At 39.9% G+C, this 20,885-nt stretch overlaps 2 protein-coding genes and 2 pseudogenes across 2 annotated transcripts; all 4 read left to right on the top strand.

Annotated features, from left to right (window-relative positions):
- Nucleotides 1-1,975: 1,975 nt before the first annotated feature.
- Nucleotides 1,976-9,688, top strand: LOC144647612 (uncharacterized). Its single transcript, XM_078507393.1, has 16 exons — nucleotides 1,976-2,002; nucleotides 2,116-2,169; nucleotides 2,542-2,595; nucleotides 2,729-2,800; nucleotides 3,220-3,298; nucleotides 3,554-3,649; nucleotides 4,026-4,175; nucleotides 4,501-5,012; nucleotides 5,182-5,351; nucleotides 5,666-5,852; nucleotides 6,530-6,698; nucleotides 7,122-7,530; nucleotides 7,855-7,912; nucleotides 8,017-8,148; nucleotides 8,305-8,415; nucleotides 8,751-9,688. Exons 1-16 carry the CDS (start codon nucleotides 1,976-1,978, stop codon nucleotides 8,838-8,840), a joined length of 2,370 nt encoding a protein of 789 aa, XP_078363519.1. The 3' UTR covers nucleotides 8,841-9,688.
- Nucleotides 9,689-11,626: 1,938 nt separating this feature from the next.
- On the top strand, nucleotides 11,627-14,480 carry LOC144647452 (diamine oxidase [copper-containing]-like). Its single transcript, XM_078507259.1, has one exon. It carries the CDS (start codon nucleotides 11,694-11,696, stop codon nucleotides 14,055-14,057), a length of 2,364 nt encoding a protein of 787 aa, XP_078363385.1. The 5' UTR covers nucleotides 11,627-11,693; the 3' UTR covers nucleotides 14,058-14,480.
- A 3,594-nt stretch (nucleotides 14,481-18,074) lies between these two features.
- LOC144647449 (diamine oxidase [copper-containing] pseudogene) lies at nucleotides 18,075-20,809 on the top strand (annotated as a pseudogene).
- Nucleotides 20,104-20,607, top strand: LOC144647611 (diamine oxidase [copper-containing] pseudogene; annotated as a pseudogene).
- Nucleotides 20,810-20,885: the final 76 nt, after the last annotated feature.

The raw sequence follows: 20,885 nt of genomic DNA, 5'->3' as shown, positions 1-20,885 counted from the left end.
CGCGAATGCAGACTTTTGTAGAGAGCTTAAACCCCGCATTAAAACTAAACAAATTTATTGTAAGACTAGGACTACGCAAGACGGCAAAACTTATTAGCTAATGTTTCAACCAGCACAGGTAGCCTTCTCCAAGCTTGCTCGGGACCGTACTGGGCGAATATTGGCCCTCGGTCTTTTTTGTACGGACCTCGCTGCGCTCGATCCGTACTGTTAAGACCTCGGGCCAATATTCGCCCAGTACGGCCCTCGCGCGTGGTTAATAAGAGATTTATTTCACGACTGGAAACTTTGTGTATTAAGAATTGCTACCCGGTAGATGTCGTGGAAAACAATATGCGGCAAAACTTTTACGCGCGCCAAAGGAGTTAAAATTATTTCTGTGTTGAAGGTCATTTCATTTTCAAAGCAATAAAAACTCCGAAAAATTTTTACAAAAAAAAATCTTGCAAAAAATCTTGCGCTAAATCGCGCGGGAATTAGTGCGAGATCATCTGGGACAAAACCCGGTCCGATACTTGGAAAATATCGGTCCTCGCGGGACCGGAAATAAAGTAATCTGATTGGCTGATTTAGTTATTGGCCCTCGGACCGCCTTAGTCGTGTAATAAATGTATATATTTGCTGCGCCATATAGACTGCGTCCCTAAAGGCATTTCGTACGTGAATTCTTTGTTCAGTTCAGCACAGACGCTCCCCCAACTAAAGCACTTGCGCAAAAAACGATTACAAAACCTACCTCGCTATCCACCGTATAGTGATTTATCCCGCGGTAAACGTTATTCTCCAATTTTGCTGAGTTATTCATTTTTTCCCATTTATGCCCCGGGGTAGGGGAATTTGGTCAAAAAATGTAATCGTTATGCGTGGTATTAATCACTATTCCCGCCAGGGGAGGGGAATTTGAACAAGCAATAAAAAAATACAAATGTCTGGAAAGTAACTGGGAGACGTTGAAATTTTGATCTATTTAACTGTGTAGCGTCTTTTATGCTAAAAATAATTGTTTATGTTCCAAAATGACGCTAAATGGCGGTATAAAACTGCTCTGACGTTTCGGCAATACTGCCTTCTTCAGGGTGCCACCCGCAAAAAGGCAGTATTGCCGAGACGTCGGAGCAGTTTTATACCGCCATTTAGCGTCATTTTGGAACATAAACAATTATTTTGATTTGGTTGCCGTGCATGCCGACCGTTAGCCTGCGTAGCAGGCGTCTGTGTAGTTTTTAGCGCGCGTAAAAGAGTGCGCGATCGCGAGAAGGCCACGCGAGGTAAAAATCGAGGAGACGCCGTCTTCTTGATTTTTTCCTCGCGTGGCGCTCTCGCGCCTTTCGCGTTTCTCCCATGCGCGCGCTAGAAACTAACGACGCCTGCCACGCAGGCTAGCCGACCGTTGAACAGAAAAATCAAGAACTCTGTCTCGGTGAAAGTCAAATGGAACAGTATTTTTTCTGGAAAATCTCTTCGGAGATTGACGGAACGTCAGAAATTTTCTTACCATTTGTAAGGTTTCCCAGTTCTAGTTTCCCATGCATCAGGTCTCCCATCAACGGAAAGAAATAACAGGAAACTGAGCTACAAATGGTAAGCGACATCTATTTCGGTTAGTTTGCTAATTTTGGAAAGAAGCCTTTCCATTTTTCAGTGGTCATTCCAACCGGTTCTCTCCAACAAATGGTAAGCACCCTAGAGTTCGTTCAGCATCACATTGCGGTAAACACGTCAAGCTGTAGCGGAGGAAATTGTTTTCCCTACGACAATTTGAAAATATTCTCATTTTCATCACAAATGCATCCAACGAACACTCGGGGAGGAAAAGCAAATGATCGCGCGTGTGGTGTGGTCACGCGTGATGGACGCGTGATGCCCAGTGAGAGGTATTCTAGCACGCAGATTCTGCCTGTAACCACGGAAAGAAACCACCAATACCAATACACTTCGTGACGGATACATGACGCATGCATAAAGCTTTCCAAACATGGCGGACCAAAGAGCGCAGGAAGAGGTAAACTAGATGCAAACTAGATTCCATCCTATTATCAGCTGGAAATTGTGTCTCTTTTATAGTGGAATTAGTATATAGACTAAAAATTTTTTTTTTCACATACATTTTAACAGGCCAACCCTTATTCCGAGTCTAGCTGCAATGAAGAAACAGCTGACGAGAGTGAGGTGAGACCTCTTCGCTTTAGCTACTGATTTACACACGCTTTTTATTTGGAGTAGAAGCTTATACTAGTTAGCGCCCTGCTAATACCTGTCACGCAATTTGCTAGAGTCAAAAATGTTCTGACAAGTTTCACAAGGTACTATTTTGGTCATTTTACTGTTAAAGTTTATTTTTTAAAAAACAATAAATTTAGGTTTTCTTATATTGATTTTGTTTTACTCAAGTAGAGCTAATTACTTTTCGATTAACAATTATTATTTGTTATTTTCTGTAAAAAATATATAGTGCTTTTCCTTCCTGCTGTTTAAATGTTTGATATTGTCTTCATTGTTGTTGCTCTGCATTTTTTCTATATTTGTTATTTTATTTGTTAGCATGTTGCTGCTCCCCCTGCATCATCAGTTCCGTCACACCAGAGAAAGAAACAGGTATGTTTTTACTTTGTTCCTGTCTCGTTACAATAACTGAATTGCTCTAATAGTTTTCAGCTTTTTCTTAGGAATCGATGTTAACATACTTTAATCACTTCAACTAAATCACAATTTTCTTCAAACATTGTAGTTAGTATATGCGCCAAATGCACGTCGACGGAATGAAATAGACCGTCGGTACATGACGTCAACAGAGAAAAGGGTATGTTTAACATGACAGTCATTTAATATCCTTAAATAAGGCATGTATTTTCTTTTACCTCACAGGATTGTTACCAGACTTCTGCCATATACGAGCTCTGAAACTCTGTAACAACCATTCTTCATTGGGTGTTATAAAAAAAAATATAAATCTTGTTCAACTGGGGATTATTTTCTCAGCAATACATCATAAATTTTGAGTTAAAATATAGACTAGCTTAAGGCAGGTGTCTCATCTTGCCTCTTGCCAGTTATTACCCTGTGTCAGGTTGGGAAAAGTTATGACAAACTAAGTTTCAGATATAATGCCCTTTTATAATTGCACCATTATACTATACACTTTATAATTTCTCATTCAAATGCATACTTCATTTTTTGATTAAATGTATTAGTTTTAAATTGTTGTTTTTGTTGTTAAAGTTGAAAGAATGGCACAAAAGGACACGGCTACCTGTTGTATGCCTTGCCTTCCGCAAAGGGGAATTCTGGACAGCCACAGGTATCAAAATTAATTAATTTTGAAGTGATATTGTTTATATCCTCTGTCATTGATATTTTGTCAGTGGCTTACAAGAAGACAGCCTTAAATTTTGTTTATTGATGCATCAAAAATCTGATTGCCTTTCATGTATTATTCTGATAAATTACTGCAAGGTATTATTACTGCCTATTTATTTCCAATTAGTATTGCTCGATCCCTATTCACAAACTTGTTTCACATCTTTATAACATTGCATGTCTTCTATTTGAACAGGTGTACCTCAGTTGCATTCTTTTGTAAAGGACCCAGTGGTGCAGCAGGCATTTTTTAGGCACTTTAGAAGTGGGTTCACTTCACAACCAGCCATAGGTAATGTTTTAAAGTAACAACAGATGAATTTCATTCTTGGAGTCAAGAGTGAATTTAACATAATTTCTTTAGCATTTTATAAAATCAAATAAAATTTAAATTTGCTCCTTGAGCAAGAAGCATTTGGCTTTATTGCCCAGCATCCCTATGCACTTCTTTCCTGTCGTTATTATTATCAGTGAATAGAAAACTTTTTATTCTTTTTAATGCAATCACATAAAAGGATTTTTACAGCACGCATAACCATGCAAAAGCAGTACATGTACAGTTGCTTACATATACGCTAATAGAAAGCAGTGGAAGAACCAATATGATAAGCAGAGTTTCTTAAAGTTTCTTCTAATCATTTTAAATTCTGTTTGGTATCTTTGTTCAGCAGTTAATTCATCTGTACCAGCAGCTGCTGCACCATCTGAACCGACGTCTGCAACAACAAGGCGTTCCAGTCCTCCTCTCTTTGACAACTACAATGACTATAGGGTCGTTGATCTAAGAAAAATGGTGGTTGCTGCAGTTGTAAGCGATGGTATGTAATATTTTAAAAAATCATTTTATTTAAGTATACCTATTTGCTATACAAAGGGGGTTTTGCAGAATATATTACAGTCAAAACACCTCAAGCGTTCCTGTCAAGGTTGGATTAATGATTCCATTATTGCAAATTTGATTTCATTCTTCATTTTAATATTCCATTCTTGAATTGAATATTACATTGATTCTTACATGATCATGAATACTTAAAAAAGAAAAAATTTTTAGAAAGTTTTAAAATAAAACAAAATTAATTTCTGTTAAGTATAGCCTTACCCTTCTTCGCTTGTAATTTTGCACTCTATTTGTCTTGTTTACAGGGAGGCAAAAACCTTACTGGGGGAAACCTTCTGCCAAACCAGCATGGTGGCCCGTTCACATTCCATTTTCAGATGTGAACAACAATCCACGGCCAAAGCTGGAGGAGCTGGTGGTAATAATGGAACATTTCCGAGACTGGAAGCAAGGGGAAGATGCTAATGGAAATGATGAATGTGACGAAGAAGTGCCAGCCAGCCCTGTAATTCCTCACACAACGTCTACCCCACTTGCCCAAAAAACCCGGTCACATTCCACTCCTTCTACCGTGCCACCTGTCTCTTCAGAGAGCCCCATGCAGAGTCCCATGCAGCATCAATCTGTTCCCAGCCCTTTCCCCAGCCCTATCCCCAACCCTGCCTCCAGCCCTGTCCCCAACGCTGCCTCCAACCCTGTCCCTAACCCTGCCTCCAGCCCTGCCCCTAGCCCTGTTCAAAACCCTGTCCAGAGCACTGTCCCAAATTCTGTCCAGAACCCTGGGCAGGGGAATATCTTCAGACTCCTAAATGAGGGTGTGAGTATAAAGATCTGCTCATACAATTTTCATATAGCTGATAAAGAGATAATGATAAACATACCTATTCAATTTTTTTTTCTTCTCAAAATTAAAAAGTTTAAAAAAGTCGTATTTTTCTCATAAACAAATCATTATTGATCTTAATTTAATGATTTGCTCTTAACAGTCTGAATCCTGGACAACCGTTGATGCCTCAATGGCTGAGGAAATCATGCGGAATGTGAAGGTATTGCCTTGGCAAACTGTTATTGAGATGTGTGAAAAAATACTCCCTCATATGCCTAAAGACCAAGCAGCATCACTTTCAAATCAATTTCAAGAAAGGTTACCTGAAAGGTTGGTCACATTTTGTGTTGTCAATAAATTTTGCATTTTGTAAGGTCGTAAATAATTATCTCTCTCTCTGGCAGTTTTCTAAAACCAATATATTACCATTGAAATGTACGTTTTTAAAAAAATCAAAAGCTAAGTACTTTTCATTTTAGCGGAGCTCCACAGCGACCCCAAGGGCTAAATCTATTTAATATTGAACATAGCTATTTTATTATTATTATTTCAGCTATTTGAGCAGCGACACTAATTACGTATTTCACCATGGGTTAATTAAAGTTAATTATTTATTTTTTAAAACCCTTTTTTTTCCTATACAGATTCTCTCCTTATGTTCCAGCCTCTGCCTATCGGATGGGCCTTGAGCCATTCTTTGTCAATGGTAATGGAAATTGTTTTTTTAATTCCATTTCTGTTTTAATGACTGAGAGAGAAGAAGAGTACTCCATTTACCGTTTGGGTGCAACTATTTATGGTTGCATGCATTTTGAACATCTTGTGGAACAGGTAAGTGGACAAGGATATATTTGCTTTCTATACGTGGATGGATGAAATTAATGAAAGCTGTTTAATGAGCCAATTTAGTCCTAATTTTCAGTATTTTCGAATAAACAGAAAAACTTACTGAAAGGGAAAATCTAAATTTTAATAAAGTTTTTCAACAATGGAATGTTTTATTCATTATTATTAGTATTATTATACATTGTAGTCAATAGCTATCTCCTTATTGGCTAAAAGCCTACGGCTAATTCTGGGAATCTGCGCAAGCTACAGATTAGTGAATGATCTGCTAGCAGATTATTCACTAATCTGTAGGTTGCACGCGCAATGCATGATTTCCAAGTTATTATTATTACTATAATCGTATCTGTAACAAAATTCTCGATTTTGATTGGTTTTGCGCGTGCCTTTTTGTCACTTAATTGGCCAAAAAGATTAATCGGTAATTGGGCCTCGTGTTGTACAATTCAGAGATTAATCAAATCTGCCTTGTGCTGCATGCTCTGCCGATTTAGAAATTACTCGTACGATTACTCACTGAATTGTACTACACTCGGTCTGATTACTATTACTTATTAAAATTATTATTATCATTATCATCATTGTTAGAAGTATTATTTTTATTACTATTAATACTGTTATCTTTATTATTATTTTTATTGGCCTGTTGTTTTGTTCCACAGATCACAGCACAGTACCATTCAAGAGATGAGGCCATACAGTGGGCTTTATCAGTGTGTACCTCAGATTCAGATATTCGTGCGATTGTAGTCTGCCCCAGCGTCAGAAGTATTGTTTGCACTACCGTCAAGAGCCAGATTCTTAGAACTCTGGAGAATTATACAGATGCCGGTTAGCTCATAATGCACTGCACGTTAACAATGTTTTTAATGCAATTACTGCCAAATCATCTGCAAAAATTCATTACAGTACCTATGACAAAAAGAAACTTATCACATTTTTGCAAGGGGAGAATATAAGGCAGCAAAGTAGAAGTATTGCCTCAGTAACAAGTATGTTTATTGCCCTTTCCCACTTCAAATGTGTTGACTTAAATGCATTGTCCACTGCAATGTTCGTGGATTGCCTGTCGTAAGTTCAGCCATCATCAATTTAACCTGACCCCTTTCGCGTTGGTGGTTTCTGATAGTGTTTTTTATCAAATTGGTTCTACTTTAACATTAAATAACTTTTTATTTTTTTTTTTTTGGGGGGGGGGGGGTTGGCGGGGGGTTGCTAATGAGGATTGATATGTGGTGTATTTTATCCTTGCAGGTATGCTTCAGATATCACTCACGGCAGGCTTTTTAGGACGCCCTATACAGCAACACTGTAATCTCGGTGGCTCCTCCATGTACAACACAATGAAGACCCCTCCCTGTTGCCATCGACCACAGACAAAGGAACCACTCCACATTCTATGGCATCCACTTTTGGGTGAAGGGGAGAGATACAATCACATTTCTCCCCTCTTGCCTTGGAAATGTGGTGCTATTGTTGCAGGGTATTGTGTATTTGGCTGGGGTATTCTTGCTGACCACAGATCAAGAAACGAGATGGCTCAGTGCTTAAGATGTCACGAATGGTACCACTGTGCTTGCCTTGGTATCACCATGGAGGAAGCCCAAAACAATACAATTACTGATTGCGGTTGCAGTCATAGTCGATTACGTAGCCGTGACAGGTAAGGCTTACTTTAAAAAAAAAAACTGTTAAGCCACCAGGGTTATAGCCCATTAACTTGTTCATAATTTGCTGTTAACTTTTTGATGCAGACTTTATGATCAGATTCGTTTTCTTTATATCGATGTGTCGCGTCTCACAACAAAAGTAGGTATCGGGTAATTGTACAATATACATTAATTTCTTATCGTCGTTATTTTTGAGTTCATCCCACATTCCATGTCTTAATTTTTTTTTTCTTTTCCAAAGTCACTACTTCTTCTGTCTCATTTAAATTTGTTGACATTGCACATTTCATGTTCATACTGTTGACGTCAATCTACAGGTCGGTTTATGGTGTCAGTACCGAGGTGTTACAGTTTCTGACGGAATCTTACCTAAAGGTAAAGCTTAACTTGTTTGTTACGTAGACGGTAGTTCTTAAGTTTGTAGCATTTTTAGAACTGTTTTTGCCTTCACTGAGCTCTTTTTTTTATTTTATATTCAGGACTTGACTAATCAAATTATTGTCGAGAAGAGCGCTCTCTCTTTGAGGTTAGAAGTGCATTTGGCGAGCAGTAAAATGACCTTACGGAAAAATCTTGGCCTCCTTAACCCTGGTCCTCTCGAAATAGACGTGGTGAGTAACAGTAGACAGGTCAATGTAGATAATGCATAACATAACCCATGAAGGGCTCGTTCGTGTACGTCGTGAATTGAATCAGGTAGTTCACTCATTAACTTTTGTTTTGCTTTAGATGTTTAATTTTCAAACTGTGTTTATACATTATTGTAGGTTGCTCCTCTTACAGATAGACTTACTGCGGCTGCGCTGCCCATTATAAAAGAATACACGCCTGACGTTTTACTTCAAAGTCGTCTCCTAACGGACGTGATGTTTCCAGAGGTACTCGGGAAAAACGTTTAAAGTTTTTATTTTACTGAATGGTATATTTTTGCTTAGCAAGTTATTACTTTGCACACTTGTAAATTGCTTCCTCTAAATTGATGTTTTATTTTCGTTTATCTCGTTCTTTCTGTCGGCTACTGTATTTCCATGATCCTGTCCACTTTATCTGTGGCTTTCGGTCGTTTGAAAAAATGTATACTTTTTTTTTTCGATTTCACGGTGTCCGCACTGCATTCTAGTTCATTGCCGTACAACTGGTTGTCTGCACGGAAATTGCCGTCTACGGTCCGTGTATAGTGTGCCGCTAACATTATGTTGTTGCTTTCTTTCAGAGCGTAATTCGTTTGGTCATGGAAAAGGAGCAGCTTAACTACTTTCGTGCCTGCTTATTATACGCATGGGCGGGAAAAAACCCTTCTTGATTTCGATTTTTTAAGCAGATCGATAATTGCTTGCATCAATGCCAATGTGATACCTGTTTTTGTCCCTGCCATTCTCCATGCGAAAAAAGACTAAACAATCGTGCCCAAGTTTATTTTCAATGCTCTGTAATGAGGGTTCCTTTATGGTAGCACAGGCATTTACCAATTGAAAGAATCTTTTTTTCTAAAACGCTTAGACTAAGTCTTAGTGTTTCCTGATGATGTATTTAATTTGGGATTCGTAAACTATTTGAAGTTTGTGTACGTATGAAGACCGATATTCGATAGATAAATTAGAAATCTATTTTTGCACTTCCACGTACATTAAAGGACAGTATGTTTCCAAGACTCGTTAACACAATATCGTGTAATGCATATGTCTATTCACACAGATACTATTTAATACTTTCATTCACTTCTGCATGTGCCTTTAATCTCTTATTCCAGTAGGACTAACTACATCTAGAACGCATGACGGCTTTTGCAATCAAAGGATGTAACCCACTGGTTGTTTAAAGTGATTATCGTTGCCTCATATGGTTTTTGTATTGCATCGCTGCATATTGGTAACATATTTGGAACTGCATCGGTTGGGCTCGTGCCGAAGTATTCACGAAACTTCTCAAAGTACCAAAAATATTTTTAAGTTATAGATTTAAATCGTGTTGCGCCAGTGCAATGGCCAAGTGGAAAAACTTTACAACTCCGTCACCTTCGATGGTAGTAAAGAACTACGAAAAACCGGAAGTCGACGTGTCTTGGTTATTGCTACAAGTCCAGTTGCAAGGCTGACTATTACTTTTGAAAACAAATCAATTTTCGCTTTGTGTTTGTGGTAAGATAGCATGTCTGTTGCTTGCACACATCATTTGAGGTATGTAATCTTTAATTTTGCTAATTTTCTGAAAAAATATTAAACGACAGTTAATCAAAACAAGTTTTGTGTGTTTTTTGTGTCTCTACTCTTACGCAAATAAATCATCTTTGAATTTGAAAAGCCATTTAAAGGGTAACATATCTGGAACTACATCTTTTTGGCTACAAACAAAATTAACATTGGGCATCATCTAAAGGCTGGGTTTCCCCTGAAGGCCATTTTTACACCGCTTCGACATGGGTTTAACGGAAATAACTTGTTCGCGTTTTAAGGAACCCCCAAACCCCTTGCTCATTCCATAAATCACGGCTTTGGGATGTTTTTTAAATTTTGGGGTTGATTTTTCAGTATGATTGAGAGGAGAAAATAAATATGTATTCTCCTCTTAGAACCTAAAGCAGATCGTGACACAAATGCATCTCGTATTGATTCCACTGATTTGAATATATAACAAACTTGTTTCAACAAGTTCTGTGAATTCGGAAGGGTGGGCTTAAGCAAAACGCTTAAAATTTAATTCTAGTATGCAAAAGTCCCTTTTTTAAAGCCATCAACATCTGCATGCTGTAGCAACTAAATGTGAGCATCGATGGGGAAAGTCGCTTGTCTAACCTTGCTCTTCTATGCATCCATTATGATACCCCTGTGCACCTTGACGCAAAAGTAGGCTGTTGAGCTCACTTACACCCCGGAGGACCAAACTCTGATACGTAACGGTGGTAATGGCGTAGCCAGTCTATAGGCTGGTACTCTAAGGCACACAAATTTTTCAGCATCGTATTTTTTCCAGTTTAGGCTGGCTGGACGTTTCTCGAAATAAAATAAAAAGCAGTATTTACTGTTAACGGATCACATATCTCTACCCTTTTGCGAGGAGATCAAGGCTCTTTGCGCAAGTGAAACCTCCGGACAAATGCAAACATGTACAATGATATGTGACATTAAAGAAAAGCTTGTTTATATAGGAATAAGTGAAAATAAGTGCAATCCTCTGTTGGGAAATCTTAGACTTTATGTGCTGCCAAAATACAAGTAAAATCAGCATAAAGTAAAAAAGAAGGCCCTTTCAAGGGTCTTTATCTGAAAAAAAAAAAAAAAAAATCCCCATGGAAGCATACCCCCTGCTGGATCCTCGAAAACGGTGGGCCTTACGGGCCAGTTGACCAGGCCTACAGCTCTTCAAAAAGCTGGCGTTGTAACGCCCCTGATAGCATTTCGCGTGCACTGGTAAAGTGAATAAAGAGAAAAATTGCTAAGCAATGTTCAGTCTACAATTGTTTGCAATTGGTCCGCTTCAAGAGAAAACGAACCTACCTTTAGGAATATTTTAACTAATCCCCATGGATTTATACTTGCCTTCACACTCAAATACATTCTTTTTTAAAAAGCACCGAGCTTGACTGCGCATGTCAACACCTTTTTATTTTAATTTTTTGTTCTATTAGTAACGGTCTAAAGCTCACACTGTGAGTAATTACTGTTCTAGACAGTACCAGACAGTACCTGCCACTTTGTAACGGCTTTACCATTATCTTTTGTTATTGTAATTTTACTTTGTATACATTTCTACTTTTGTATTTGTAGCTTGGGTATATATATAGCCCTAGATTTTAAATTCTCAATAAACTGAAGATGGCATAAGTCATGCCGAAACATGTCTTTAAAAAGTTGTTTCGTGTTTTTAAAATTAGTACCTTTACTTAGCGTCAACTTTTCGTGCGTATTTTGTGAATTCAAAATTTTGCATTACCATAATCTCGATAATCTCCAAAGGGGCTGTGTCACGAATGATGCATCTGGACAAATTTTAAGCTTCTAAAACAATCTGCTAAATACGTTGCACTATCTTCATCTAATGGGTTTGTTATGTTTCACAACAGGAGCTCCATTTCAAAACCTTTCGTTGGAATTCTACTGGCCGAAACTAAATCCCCAAAGGGGTCGTGACGTCAAAGTAAAACGTCTCAGCTTAAAACATGGCTAAGGATGCCAGTAAAACAATCCTCATCTTAAAAATCGTTTGTGCCCTTTTTGCTTTACTGTCTGTAGCTCTGCTCATCGCATTAATTGTGGTCGTAACGAGGGACAAAACTGAACCCGTAAAAAATGGATCGTTCTCAGGCGTCAAAGACTTCTGTCCGGAGACAACAAAGTTGACATCATCGCCAGCACGCTCGTCGGGTCTATACGACGACTTATCCAAGGATGAAATCATCGCTGTACGAGATTACATTCTCTATAAATCGTCCCTGAATGTCACACCCTATGAAGATGCGGCCATTAACAACAACTACATATACTTGATCGAGTTGCAGCAACCGCCCAAGGATGAAGCGCTGAATTTCCTCGACAACGCCGACAACGCCCCGAAACCTGAACGCAAGGCTCGAGTAGTTATTTACTGTGGCGGTCAAATCAAACCGGTTCTGAGAGAATATCTTGTGAGTCCAGCAGGGAAGCCGATAAAACATGAAGAAACTACCGGTCCAGGGCAGAAATACCCGATTCCATTTGATTCGCGGCCACCGGGTGGAAAAGAATATGATTTTGCTGAAAATATTGTCATTAACGTGACTAAACAAGCTTATGACCTCTTGAATGAAAGCTACGATGGCTACACATACAGCGGCTGTACAGACCGCTGTCTGGAATGGTCCGATTCTGCACCGGGAGCGTTTGGCCTACGCAAAAAATGGATCTGGTTTCTAAGGCATCTCCAAGGCAGCTTTGTACATCCTGTCGGTTTCGAGATATATCTCAATACAGAAGGAAGTGATGTTTCACTGTGGAAGGTCGAGAAAGTTTTCTATTATAATCAATCCTTCAACAGTGTCGAGGAATTGATGCAGGCCTACAACAATGGCTCTATTTACAAAGTTTTCCTCCCCGCTCCGTCTTCTTCAAGTAACGCACCATTATATTCGTCCTATCTTCGACGTGGAAAGCCGCAGCCTCCGACGCCATTGCGACCACCTCAGCTGGTTGAGCCCGATGGCAAGCGCTACACCGTCAGCGGACATCACGTGGAATACATGAAGTGGAGTTTTGATTTCCGTTCCCGAAGTTCCACCGGTGTGCAGTTGTTTGACATCCGATTTGACGGACAAAGAATCGTGTACGAGCTCAGTTTGCAGGAGGCCGCAGCTTTCTACTCAGGATGGAGTCCCATGCAGATGTTGACAGACTATCTCGATACCGCTTGGGGCATGGGAAGTAGCAAGTTTGAGCTAGTTCCAGGCGTCGACTGTCCCAGCACGGCCACATTTTTTGACGCAGTTCATTTTGTGAGTAGCAGTGAGCCCGCCAAGTATATAAACGCATTGTGTTTGTTTGAGCTTAACCTTGAACTTCCACTGCGAAGACATTTTGACAACAACTTTGACGGTGGTTACAAATTTTATGGAGGAATGCCGGGAAGTGCCTTAGTCCTGCGCTCTGTGTCTACAGCGTATAACTATGATTATATTTACGATTACTTGTTCTATCCCAACGGAGTCGTAGAAGTCAGGGTGTCGACAAGTGGCTATGTACAAGCTACATATTGGACATCGAATGAGGCTCCCTATGGTACCGAGATCCACACTGGTGTGGCCGGCACCATTCATGATCACTTGATCAACTACAAAGTGGACCTGGACATTGGTGGAGTAAAGAACTCTTTTGAAACTATTGACATCAAGATAGAAAACATCACAAATCCCTGGTTCCCCAAAGAGAAACGAGTACAGAAGGTGCTTAGTCGCAGCTTGAAGAAAACTGAGCAAGAAGCTACTTATCACAACAATTTTGATCATCCCAAGTACCTTAATTTTTTCAGCGAGGGAAATCTGAACAAGATGAGCGTGAACCGAGGATACCGTGTCCACATCCGGGACATGATGAAGCAAATGTACCCAAAAGACTGGGAGCTAGTAAGAGGAGCCGCATGGACACTCAACCAGATGACGGTCACTAAACGCAAGGAAAAGGAAGACACAAGCTCGTCGATCTACAACCAAAACAGCATGTATAACCCTGTTGTAGACTTTGCAAATTTCACAGCAGATAACGAAAACATTGTAAATGAAGACCTGGTCGCCTGGGTAACAGTAGGCGTGATGCATATACCACATTCTGAAGATATCCCGAACACAGCGACAGCTGCTAACTCGGCCAGCTTCTTCCTGCGTCCGTACAACTACTTCGACGAGGATCCTTCCATGGCTTCCCATGATGCAGTGCTCATTTTGCCGACAAAGGACGGCGCGGCCGACATCAACACATTCGGCACTCCTGATGGACCTGCGTGCGCCAAGAAAAACAAACCTATTAATTTCACAGGCCGTTATGGAAACGTTTAACCCTTAATAGAGTGCGTACTTTGATATTCACGAGTTGTGAAGCATATACCATAACCATAATTCGTTTTTTAATAATTTTTCTGGTCATTGTTAACTGATACCAAAACAACAACCACAGTGAAGGAAGGTCGCTATATTTGATTTAATCACATGTAAATTTTGAATATAACATTTATATTACATTTAGATTATTGGTGCAGGTCAGCTGATTTTGTTTATCGGCCATTTGCAGCCGACTGGCTTTGTGATTGCGTTTTTCTCTCGTGAGCTGATTAAGCAAAGATAAGGTGAAATCAAACGAGGACACATGAGCGTGCGAAATAGACTGGCGTGAACTTTTTCTCTCATATTAGATCACGATACCATTTCGCAAGTTTCCTGTCACGACCAAGGCAAGACGAATTGATTAAATTTGCATATTGTTTTGGTGTATTCTGGTTACTGAGATCTTGTTCTGCATGTGAACCGGCTCCCAAGTGGGGCAGGGCGAAAAGGATCGGAGAGCAAAGCGAGTCGAGAAGGGCTGTGGGAGAAAGAAACGTCTCCCCCTCCCCCCGCCACCCCCCTTTTTTACCCTCATTTCTCTTCCCGCTTTTTTTTCGCCTCATCCTCGAGCGGGGAGCCTGCTCTCAACCCAGTCGTTACTTGAAGCGTTGCAAACCACTTGAGTTCATTTGTCTAAATATTAATTATCTATATTAATACCTCAGTTAGTTCTGAGAATTAAGCGATACGTCAAAACCAACACTCGTTAACTGATGATGTTTTTTATTCTCCTCACTTTCCGCTTGACTATTTTGTTTTCGAGAAGTTATAATCAGATCCTTCATGTTGTGCGGTCGTTTACAACTCGCACCGTTCAAAGAATGACATTTAACTTGTTACGTCGTAATATAATTCAATAAGTTTTATTGTAGCGTAACTCGCTGCATTCTTTCGGCAGGTCAATCTTCCTTCGTCGAGGGTGCAATTTCGTGTCGAGCTTTTAAAAACGATGCTTGCCTTGGTTTTCTGTCTAAACAGGATGAAAGCAACACCTCAGTGTGTACCCTAATTTTGGATTTAAACTAATTTGCTTGAGCAGTTCTGATGATCCATCAAGCAAACAGTGTATGTCTTTATTGTCGAAAAAAATAGCATGAAATCTAAGAGTTTTCAAAGACAGCTACTTTATCTACGTCATGTTTCTAGGCAAGATCTGGCCAACCGCGGGCTTATTCACTTCTAAGAAGTGAGAGGATCTTGAACTAAAGATTAAGGACTAGTTGTTAAATCCATTTCGGTAGAAACCGGACACTATTTTTCTATTTTTCCTTCCTTTGTCATCTTGAAGCAAATCCATTAACTGATTGTACGACTGACATCTTCAATCAAGTTGCTTGAACAGCCGAAAAAGATATGTAATTGCTACTATTGACAGCTGAACAATCCGCCAAACTTTGATGCCTGTTAACACCGGAAACAAGTCCACACTAGAAGCTCTGCTGCCAAGATCGTGAACATTGTACGATGTTGTAGAGTCGATAGTACGAACTACCACTTGTGTGTACACGAAAATGTTAGAGCGCGCATAAAACAAGAATTAAAAGAAACAAATATTAAAAGAAACAAATATTAGAGCGCGCATAAAACAAGAATACAACAGAGTTCGCGTTTTTCTAAGACTTTGGGTTACCGTGAGTTGCAACTGTTTTTGTTCATATTAAGGCGTAATTAAAAAATAAGAATTTAGAATTTGTTTCTAGGCTTGTACCGAAAGTGCTCGTAAAAAAAGCATTAAATGCTAAAAGAAGTGCTCGTTTTTTGACAAAAAAGTGCTAAAATAATGCTATTTTTTTTAAAAAGTGCTCGTGGGTTACATAATAATGCTCACTTTTTTCCATTTTTTTTAACATAGAATATTACATTTTTTTAGATTTTCAGTTAGATTTTTCAACAATAAAATATAACGATCAATGTTTGATGTCAGAGTACGCTCTCGAGCTATCTCTGCCTTGGCTGGCTGACTTCCATTGTTCCTTGATGACAACGTGGATGACGTCATCTTGGAAGGAGTGTGATGGACTGGGTTTCTAGAAGGCAATCACTGACGAATCAAACCGATCAAACCTATTCCCCAGGCCTCCTTGGCGGCTCCTTTGACTAAAATGAGGGCATAATGCATCTTTGGACGCCATAAATGAAGTCAGATTGTGCTTTTTAACACAAAATAATACAAATAATCAGTCGAAAATCCAAAATAATGCTAGCAGTGCTTTTTTGGATAAAATGTAAAAAAAAAATGCTCGCGAAGCCAAATAATGCCAAAAAAGTGCTAGCACTTTCGGTACAAGCCTATTTGTTTCACATCGACGTTGATTAGGACTGAGAGAGTAATTTTTGAAAAAAATCATTTTAGAGCGATTTTTAAAGCCGCAACTCAAACAAGATTAACGTTTTCGATTCATTGCTAACAGGATCCGTAGTTAGACGCTGTCTTTAGTCAGGTCTTTTGTTTACGACAAGTTTGCAATGAATTATAGTAAATTACTGTAATAATTTAAAGGCCTGCATAGAACGCAAAATTGCATCGCTATTATAAGAAATTACTTTATTTACTATAATAAATATGGCAGAATTATAACAAGTTTTGTGTTGTCATTCGAGGGAACGTTGAAAAAAGCTTGCAAATGGAAAGTTTACTGAGTAAGAGGGAAACAAAGCTTAAATGACAATTGTTTATCGTTCTTTCAGGACATGATTTCAAATTATCAACGAAAAAGCAGCAAAAATCTCAGCTGAAGTAGTGAACTTTACTGTGCATATCAACAAAATCTAAGTGTAAACTGATCCGTGTAACCACTAACTACGTCATCCGAGCCAAATTCGTTTCCAGTCTCCGGATCCACTGTTTTGTCTTACCGAGGGCACTTTAGGCGGCAAAAAGTCCAATTTCTCTCTTTTGACATTATCTTACTAAAAAAAGCAAAAAAAAAAATTTCACTTCATAGGCACTTTAAGTACAACAAATACGAATCTAGAATTTCGGTGCACGCAATACATACGTAAAACAATGGTTGAGGTCACACTTGGGTTTATCCTGTGGTAAAAGGCGTTAACTATGGTAAGAAAAAGGTAAACAAAGTTTCCCAAGGTAAAACCAATTAGTCGACTCAAACACTTTCCATATGATGCCTTGACATAGCTATGCCACTCACATTTAGGGTTGATAACCAACGAGAATACATATACACATTCCTTAAATGTTTTTTCCCTTTCGCGTGACAGAAAATCCGCCATGAATCCTGAACGCGTGATCGCTTCGATTGTGGCTCTTCTTTTTCTTATTACTGCGCTTAGAAAAGTTCAGAGCTTTAGGTTTCTGGCACTCTATTTTCACTGTGAAAGAAAACGTAATCTTGCAACTAGACTGATGGCCACATTACGAGAACGGAGACGAACAAGTGCTTTGGCAAGACGCAGTAGGGCAGCATGGGTATACCCAAGACCACAGGGATGTTTTGAAGAAATGTACGCCAACCCAGTCTTGTCTTCGTTGCGGAAAAATGACTTGCATGCTTAGATTTGCTTAGAGTTGGCACAATGTTCGCTACACGAATGTCAAAAAACAAGGCTAGCTGTCGGCTAAAAAAACAAAGTTCAGATAAACACGCGATAAACCATATCATTTCAGGGAGTCATACTATAGTAAACTTTGCTTTCATCCTGCCGCCGTTGCCAACGCAACATACTAAACGTGTATTTACCGTGGTAAACTGAGAAAAGCCCGTCACATTCAAAAACGCGTTTACTATAGTAAAGGCTGGTTGAAACAAGTTTTATGCAGCCAGTCAGAAGCAGGATCGCTCAAACCGCCCTCCATGAATGTAGTTTAAATTTTCTTTCGACTTCTATTAATGGCACAGTTTGATAATCGCCTTGTACATGAAACTTAAGTAACTGTCCGTGCAGTCTCCATCTTTTAATTATAGTGTTCCGCTCTGCATGCACGATTGTGTGAAACCATTTACATTTTTCTTTGTTTATTTTAAGAACTAGAAATTTCTGTCTACCAAATCTGATAGATCCCATCATATATAATTACTTACACGTCATCGCTTAAAAATGGATGACATTTACAGATTGAAATTCTGCTGGAGATCGAGACTGGAGTCGTGATCGTGACCTCAACGTCTCAGCTTAAAACATGGCTAAGGACGCCAGTAAAACAATCCTCATCTTAAAAATCGTTTGTGCTCTTTTTGCTTTACTGTCTCTAGCTCTGCTCATCGCATTAATTGTGGTCGTATCGAAGGACAAAACTGAACCCGAGAAAAATGGATCGTCCTCAGGCGTCAAAGACTTCTGTCCGGAGACAACAAAGTTGACATCTTCGCCAGCACGCTCGTCGGGTCTATACGACGACTTATCCAAGGATGAAATCATCGCTGTACGAGATTACATTCTCTATAAATCGTCCCTGAATGTCACATCCTATGAAGATGCGGCCATTAACAACAACTACATATACTTGATCGAGTTGCAGCAACCGCCCAAGGATGAAGCGCTGAATTTCCTCGACAACGCCGACAACGCCCCAAAACCTGAACGCAAGGCTCGAGTAGTTATTTTCTTTGGAGGTCAAATCAAACCGGTTTTGAGAGAATATCTTGTGAGTCCAGTTGGAAAGCCGATAAAACATGAAGAAACTACCGGTCCAGGGCAGAAATACCCGATTCCATTTTATTCGCGCCCACCAGGTGGAAAAGAATATGATTTTGTTGAACATATTGTCATAAACGTGACTAAACAAGCTTATGACCTCTTGAATGAAAGCTACGATGGCTACACATACAGTGGCTGTACAGACCGCTGTCTGGAATGGGCCGATTCTGCACCGGGAGCGTTTGGCCTACGCAAAAAATGGTTCTGGTTTCTAAGGCGTCTTCAAGGCATCTTTGTACATCCTGTCGGTTTCGAGATATATCTTAATACAGAAGGAAGTGATGTTTCACTGTGGAAGGTCGAGAAAGTTTTCTATTATAATCAATCCTTCAACAGTGTCGAGGAATTGATGCAGGCCTACAACAATGGCTCTATTTACAAAGTTTTCCTCCCCGCTCCGTCTTCTTCAAGTAACGCACCATTATATTCGTCCTATCTTCGACGTGGAAAGCCGCAGCCTCCGACGCCATTGCGACCACCTCAGCTGGTTGAGCCCGATGGCAAGCGCTACACCGTCAGCGGACATCACGTGGAATACATGAAGTGGAGTTTTGATTTCCGTTCCCGAAGTTCCACCGGTGTGCAGTTGTTTGACATCAGATTTGACGGACAAAGAATCGTGTACGAGCTCAGTTTGCAGGAGGCCGCAGCTTTCTACTCAGGATGGAGTCCCATGCAGATGTTGACAGACTATCTCGATACCGCTTGGGGCATGGGAAGTAGCAAGTTTGAGCTAGTTCCAGGCGTCGACTGTCCCAGCACGGCCACATTTTTTGACGCAGTTCATTTTGTGAGTAGCAGTGAGCCCGCCATGTATATAAACGCATTGTGTTTGTTTGAGCTTAACCTTGAACTTCCACTGCGAAGACATTTTGACAACAACTTTGACGGTGGTTACAACTTTTATGGAGGAATGCCGGGAAGTGCCTAAGTCCTGCGCTCTGTGTCCACAGCGTATAACTATGATTATATTTACGATTACTTGTTCTATCCCAACGGAGTCGTAGAAGTCAGGGTGTCGACAAGTGGCTATGTACAAGCTACATATTGGACATCGAATGAGGCTCCCTACGGTACCCAGATCCACACTGGTGTGGCCGGCACCATTCATGATCACTTGATCAACTACAAAGTGGACCTGGACATTGGTGGAGTAAAGAACTCTTTTGAAACTATTGACATCAAGATAGAAAACATCACAAATCCCTGGTTCCCCAAAGAGAAACGAGTACAGAAGGTGCTTAGTCGCAGCTTGAAGAAAACTGAGCAAGAAGCTACTTATCACAACAATTTTGATCATCCCAAGTACCTTAATTTTTTCAGCGAGGGAAATCTGAACAAGATGAGCGTGAACCGAGGATACCGTGTCCACATCCGGGACATGATGAAGCAAATGTACCCAAAAGACTGGGAGCTAGTAAGAGGAGCCGCATGGACACTCAACCAGATGACGGTCACTAAACGCAAGGAAAAGGAAGACAAAAGCTCGTCGATCTACAACCAAAACAGCATGTATAACCCTGTTGTAGACTTTGCAAATTTCACAGCAGATAACGAAAACATTGTAAATGAAGACCTGGTGGCCTGGGTAACAGTAGGTGTGATGCACGTACCACATTCTGAAGATATCCCGAACACAGCGACAGCTGCTAACACGGCCAGCTTCTTCCTGCGTCCGTACAACTACTTCGACGAGGATCCTTCCATGGCTTCCCATGATGCAGTGCTCATTTTGCCGACAAAGGACGGCGCGGCCGACATCAACACATTCGGCACTCCTGATGGACCTGCATGCGCCAAGAAAAACAAGCCTATTAATTTCACAGGCCGTTATGGAAACGTTTAACCCTTAATAGAGTGGGTAAATTGATATTCACGAATTGTGAAGTATATGTCATAATCATAATTCGTTTTTTTATATTTCTGGTCATTGTTATCTGGTTGGTTCAAGGCTTGTAAAGCAAAACAACCAACCACAGTGAAGGAAAGTCGCTATATTTGATTTGATCACATTTGAATATTGAATATTACATTGATTTTACATTTGATTTTTTGTGCTATTTACAGCCGATTGGTGTTGTGATTGCGTTATTCTCTCGTGAACAGTGAACAGTTAGCAAAGGC

The sequence above is a fragment of the Oculina patagonica genome, chromosome 3 (assembly GCF_052425735.1).
Source record: "Oculina patagonica isolate OP01 chromosome 3, crgOcupat, whole genome shotgun sequence".
Lineage (NCBI taxonomy): Eukaryota > Metazoa > Cnidaria > Anthozoa > Scleractinia > Oculinidae > Oculina > Oculina patagonica.
The sequence above is the reverse complement of the archived record's forward strand: the minus strand, read 5'-3'. Positions and strand labels throughout refer to the sequence as shown.

Coding starts and splice junctions, on each gene's coding strand:
- LOC144647612 (XM_078507393.1), top strand. CDS start 1,976: ATGGCGGACCAAAGAGCGCAGGAAGAG. Junction 4,176..4,500: donor TGCTGCAGTTGTAAGCGATG/GTATGTAATATT, acceptor TCTTGTTTACAG/GGAGGCAAAAACCTTACTGG. Junction 7,531..7,854: donor CGATTACGTAGCCGTGACAG/GTAAGGCTTACT, acceptor GTCAATCTACAG/GTCGGTTTATGGTGTCAGTA.
- LOC144647452 (XM_078507259.1), top strand. CDS start 11,694: ATGGCTAAGGATGCCAGTAAAACAATCCTCATCTTAAAAATCGTTTGT.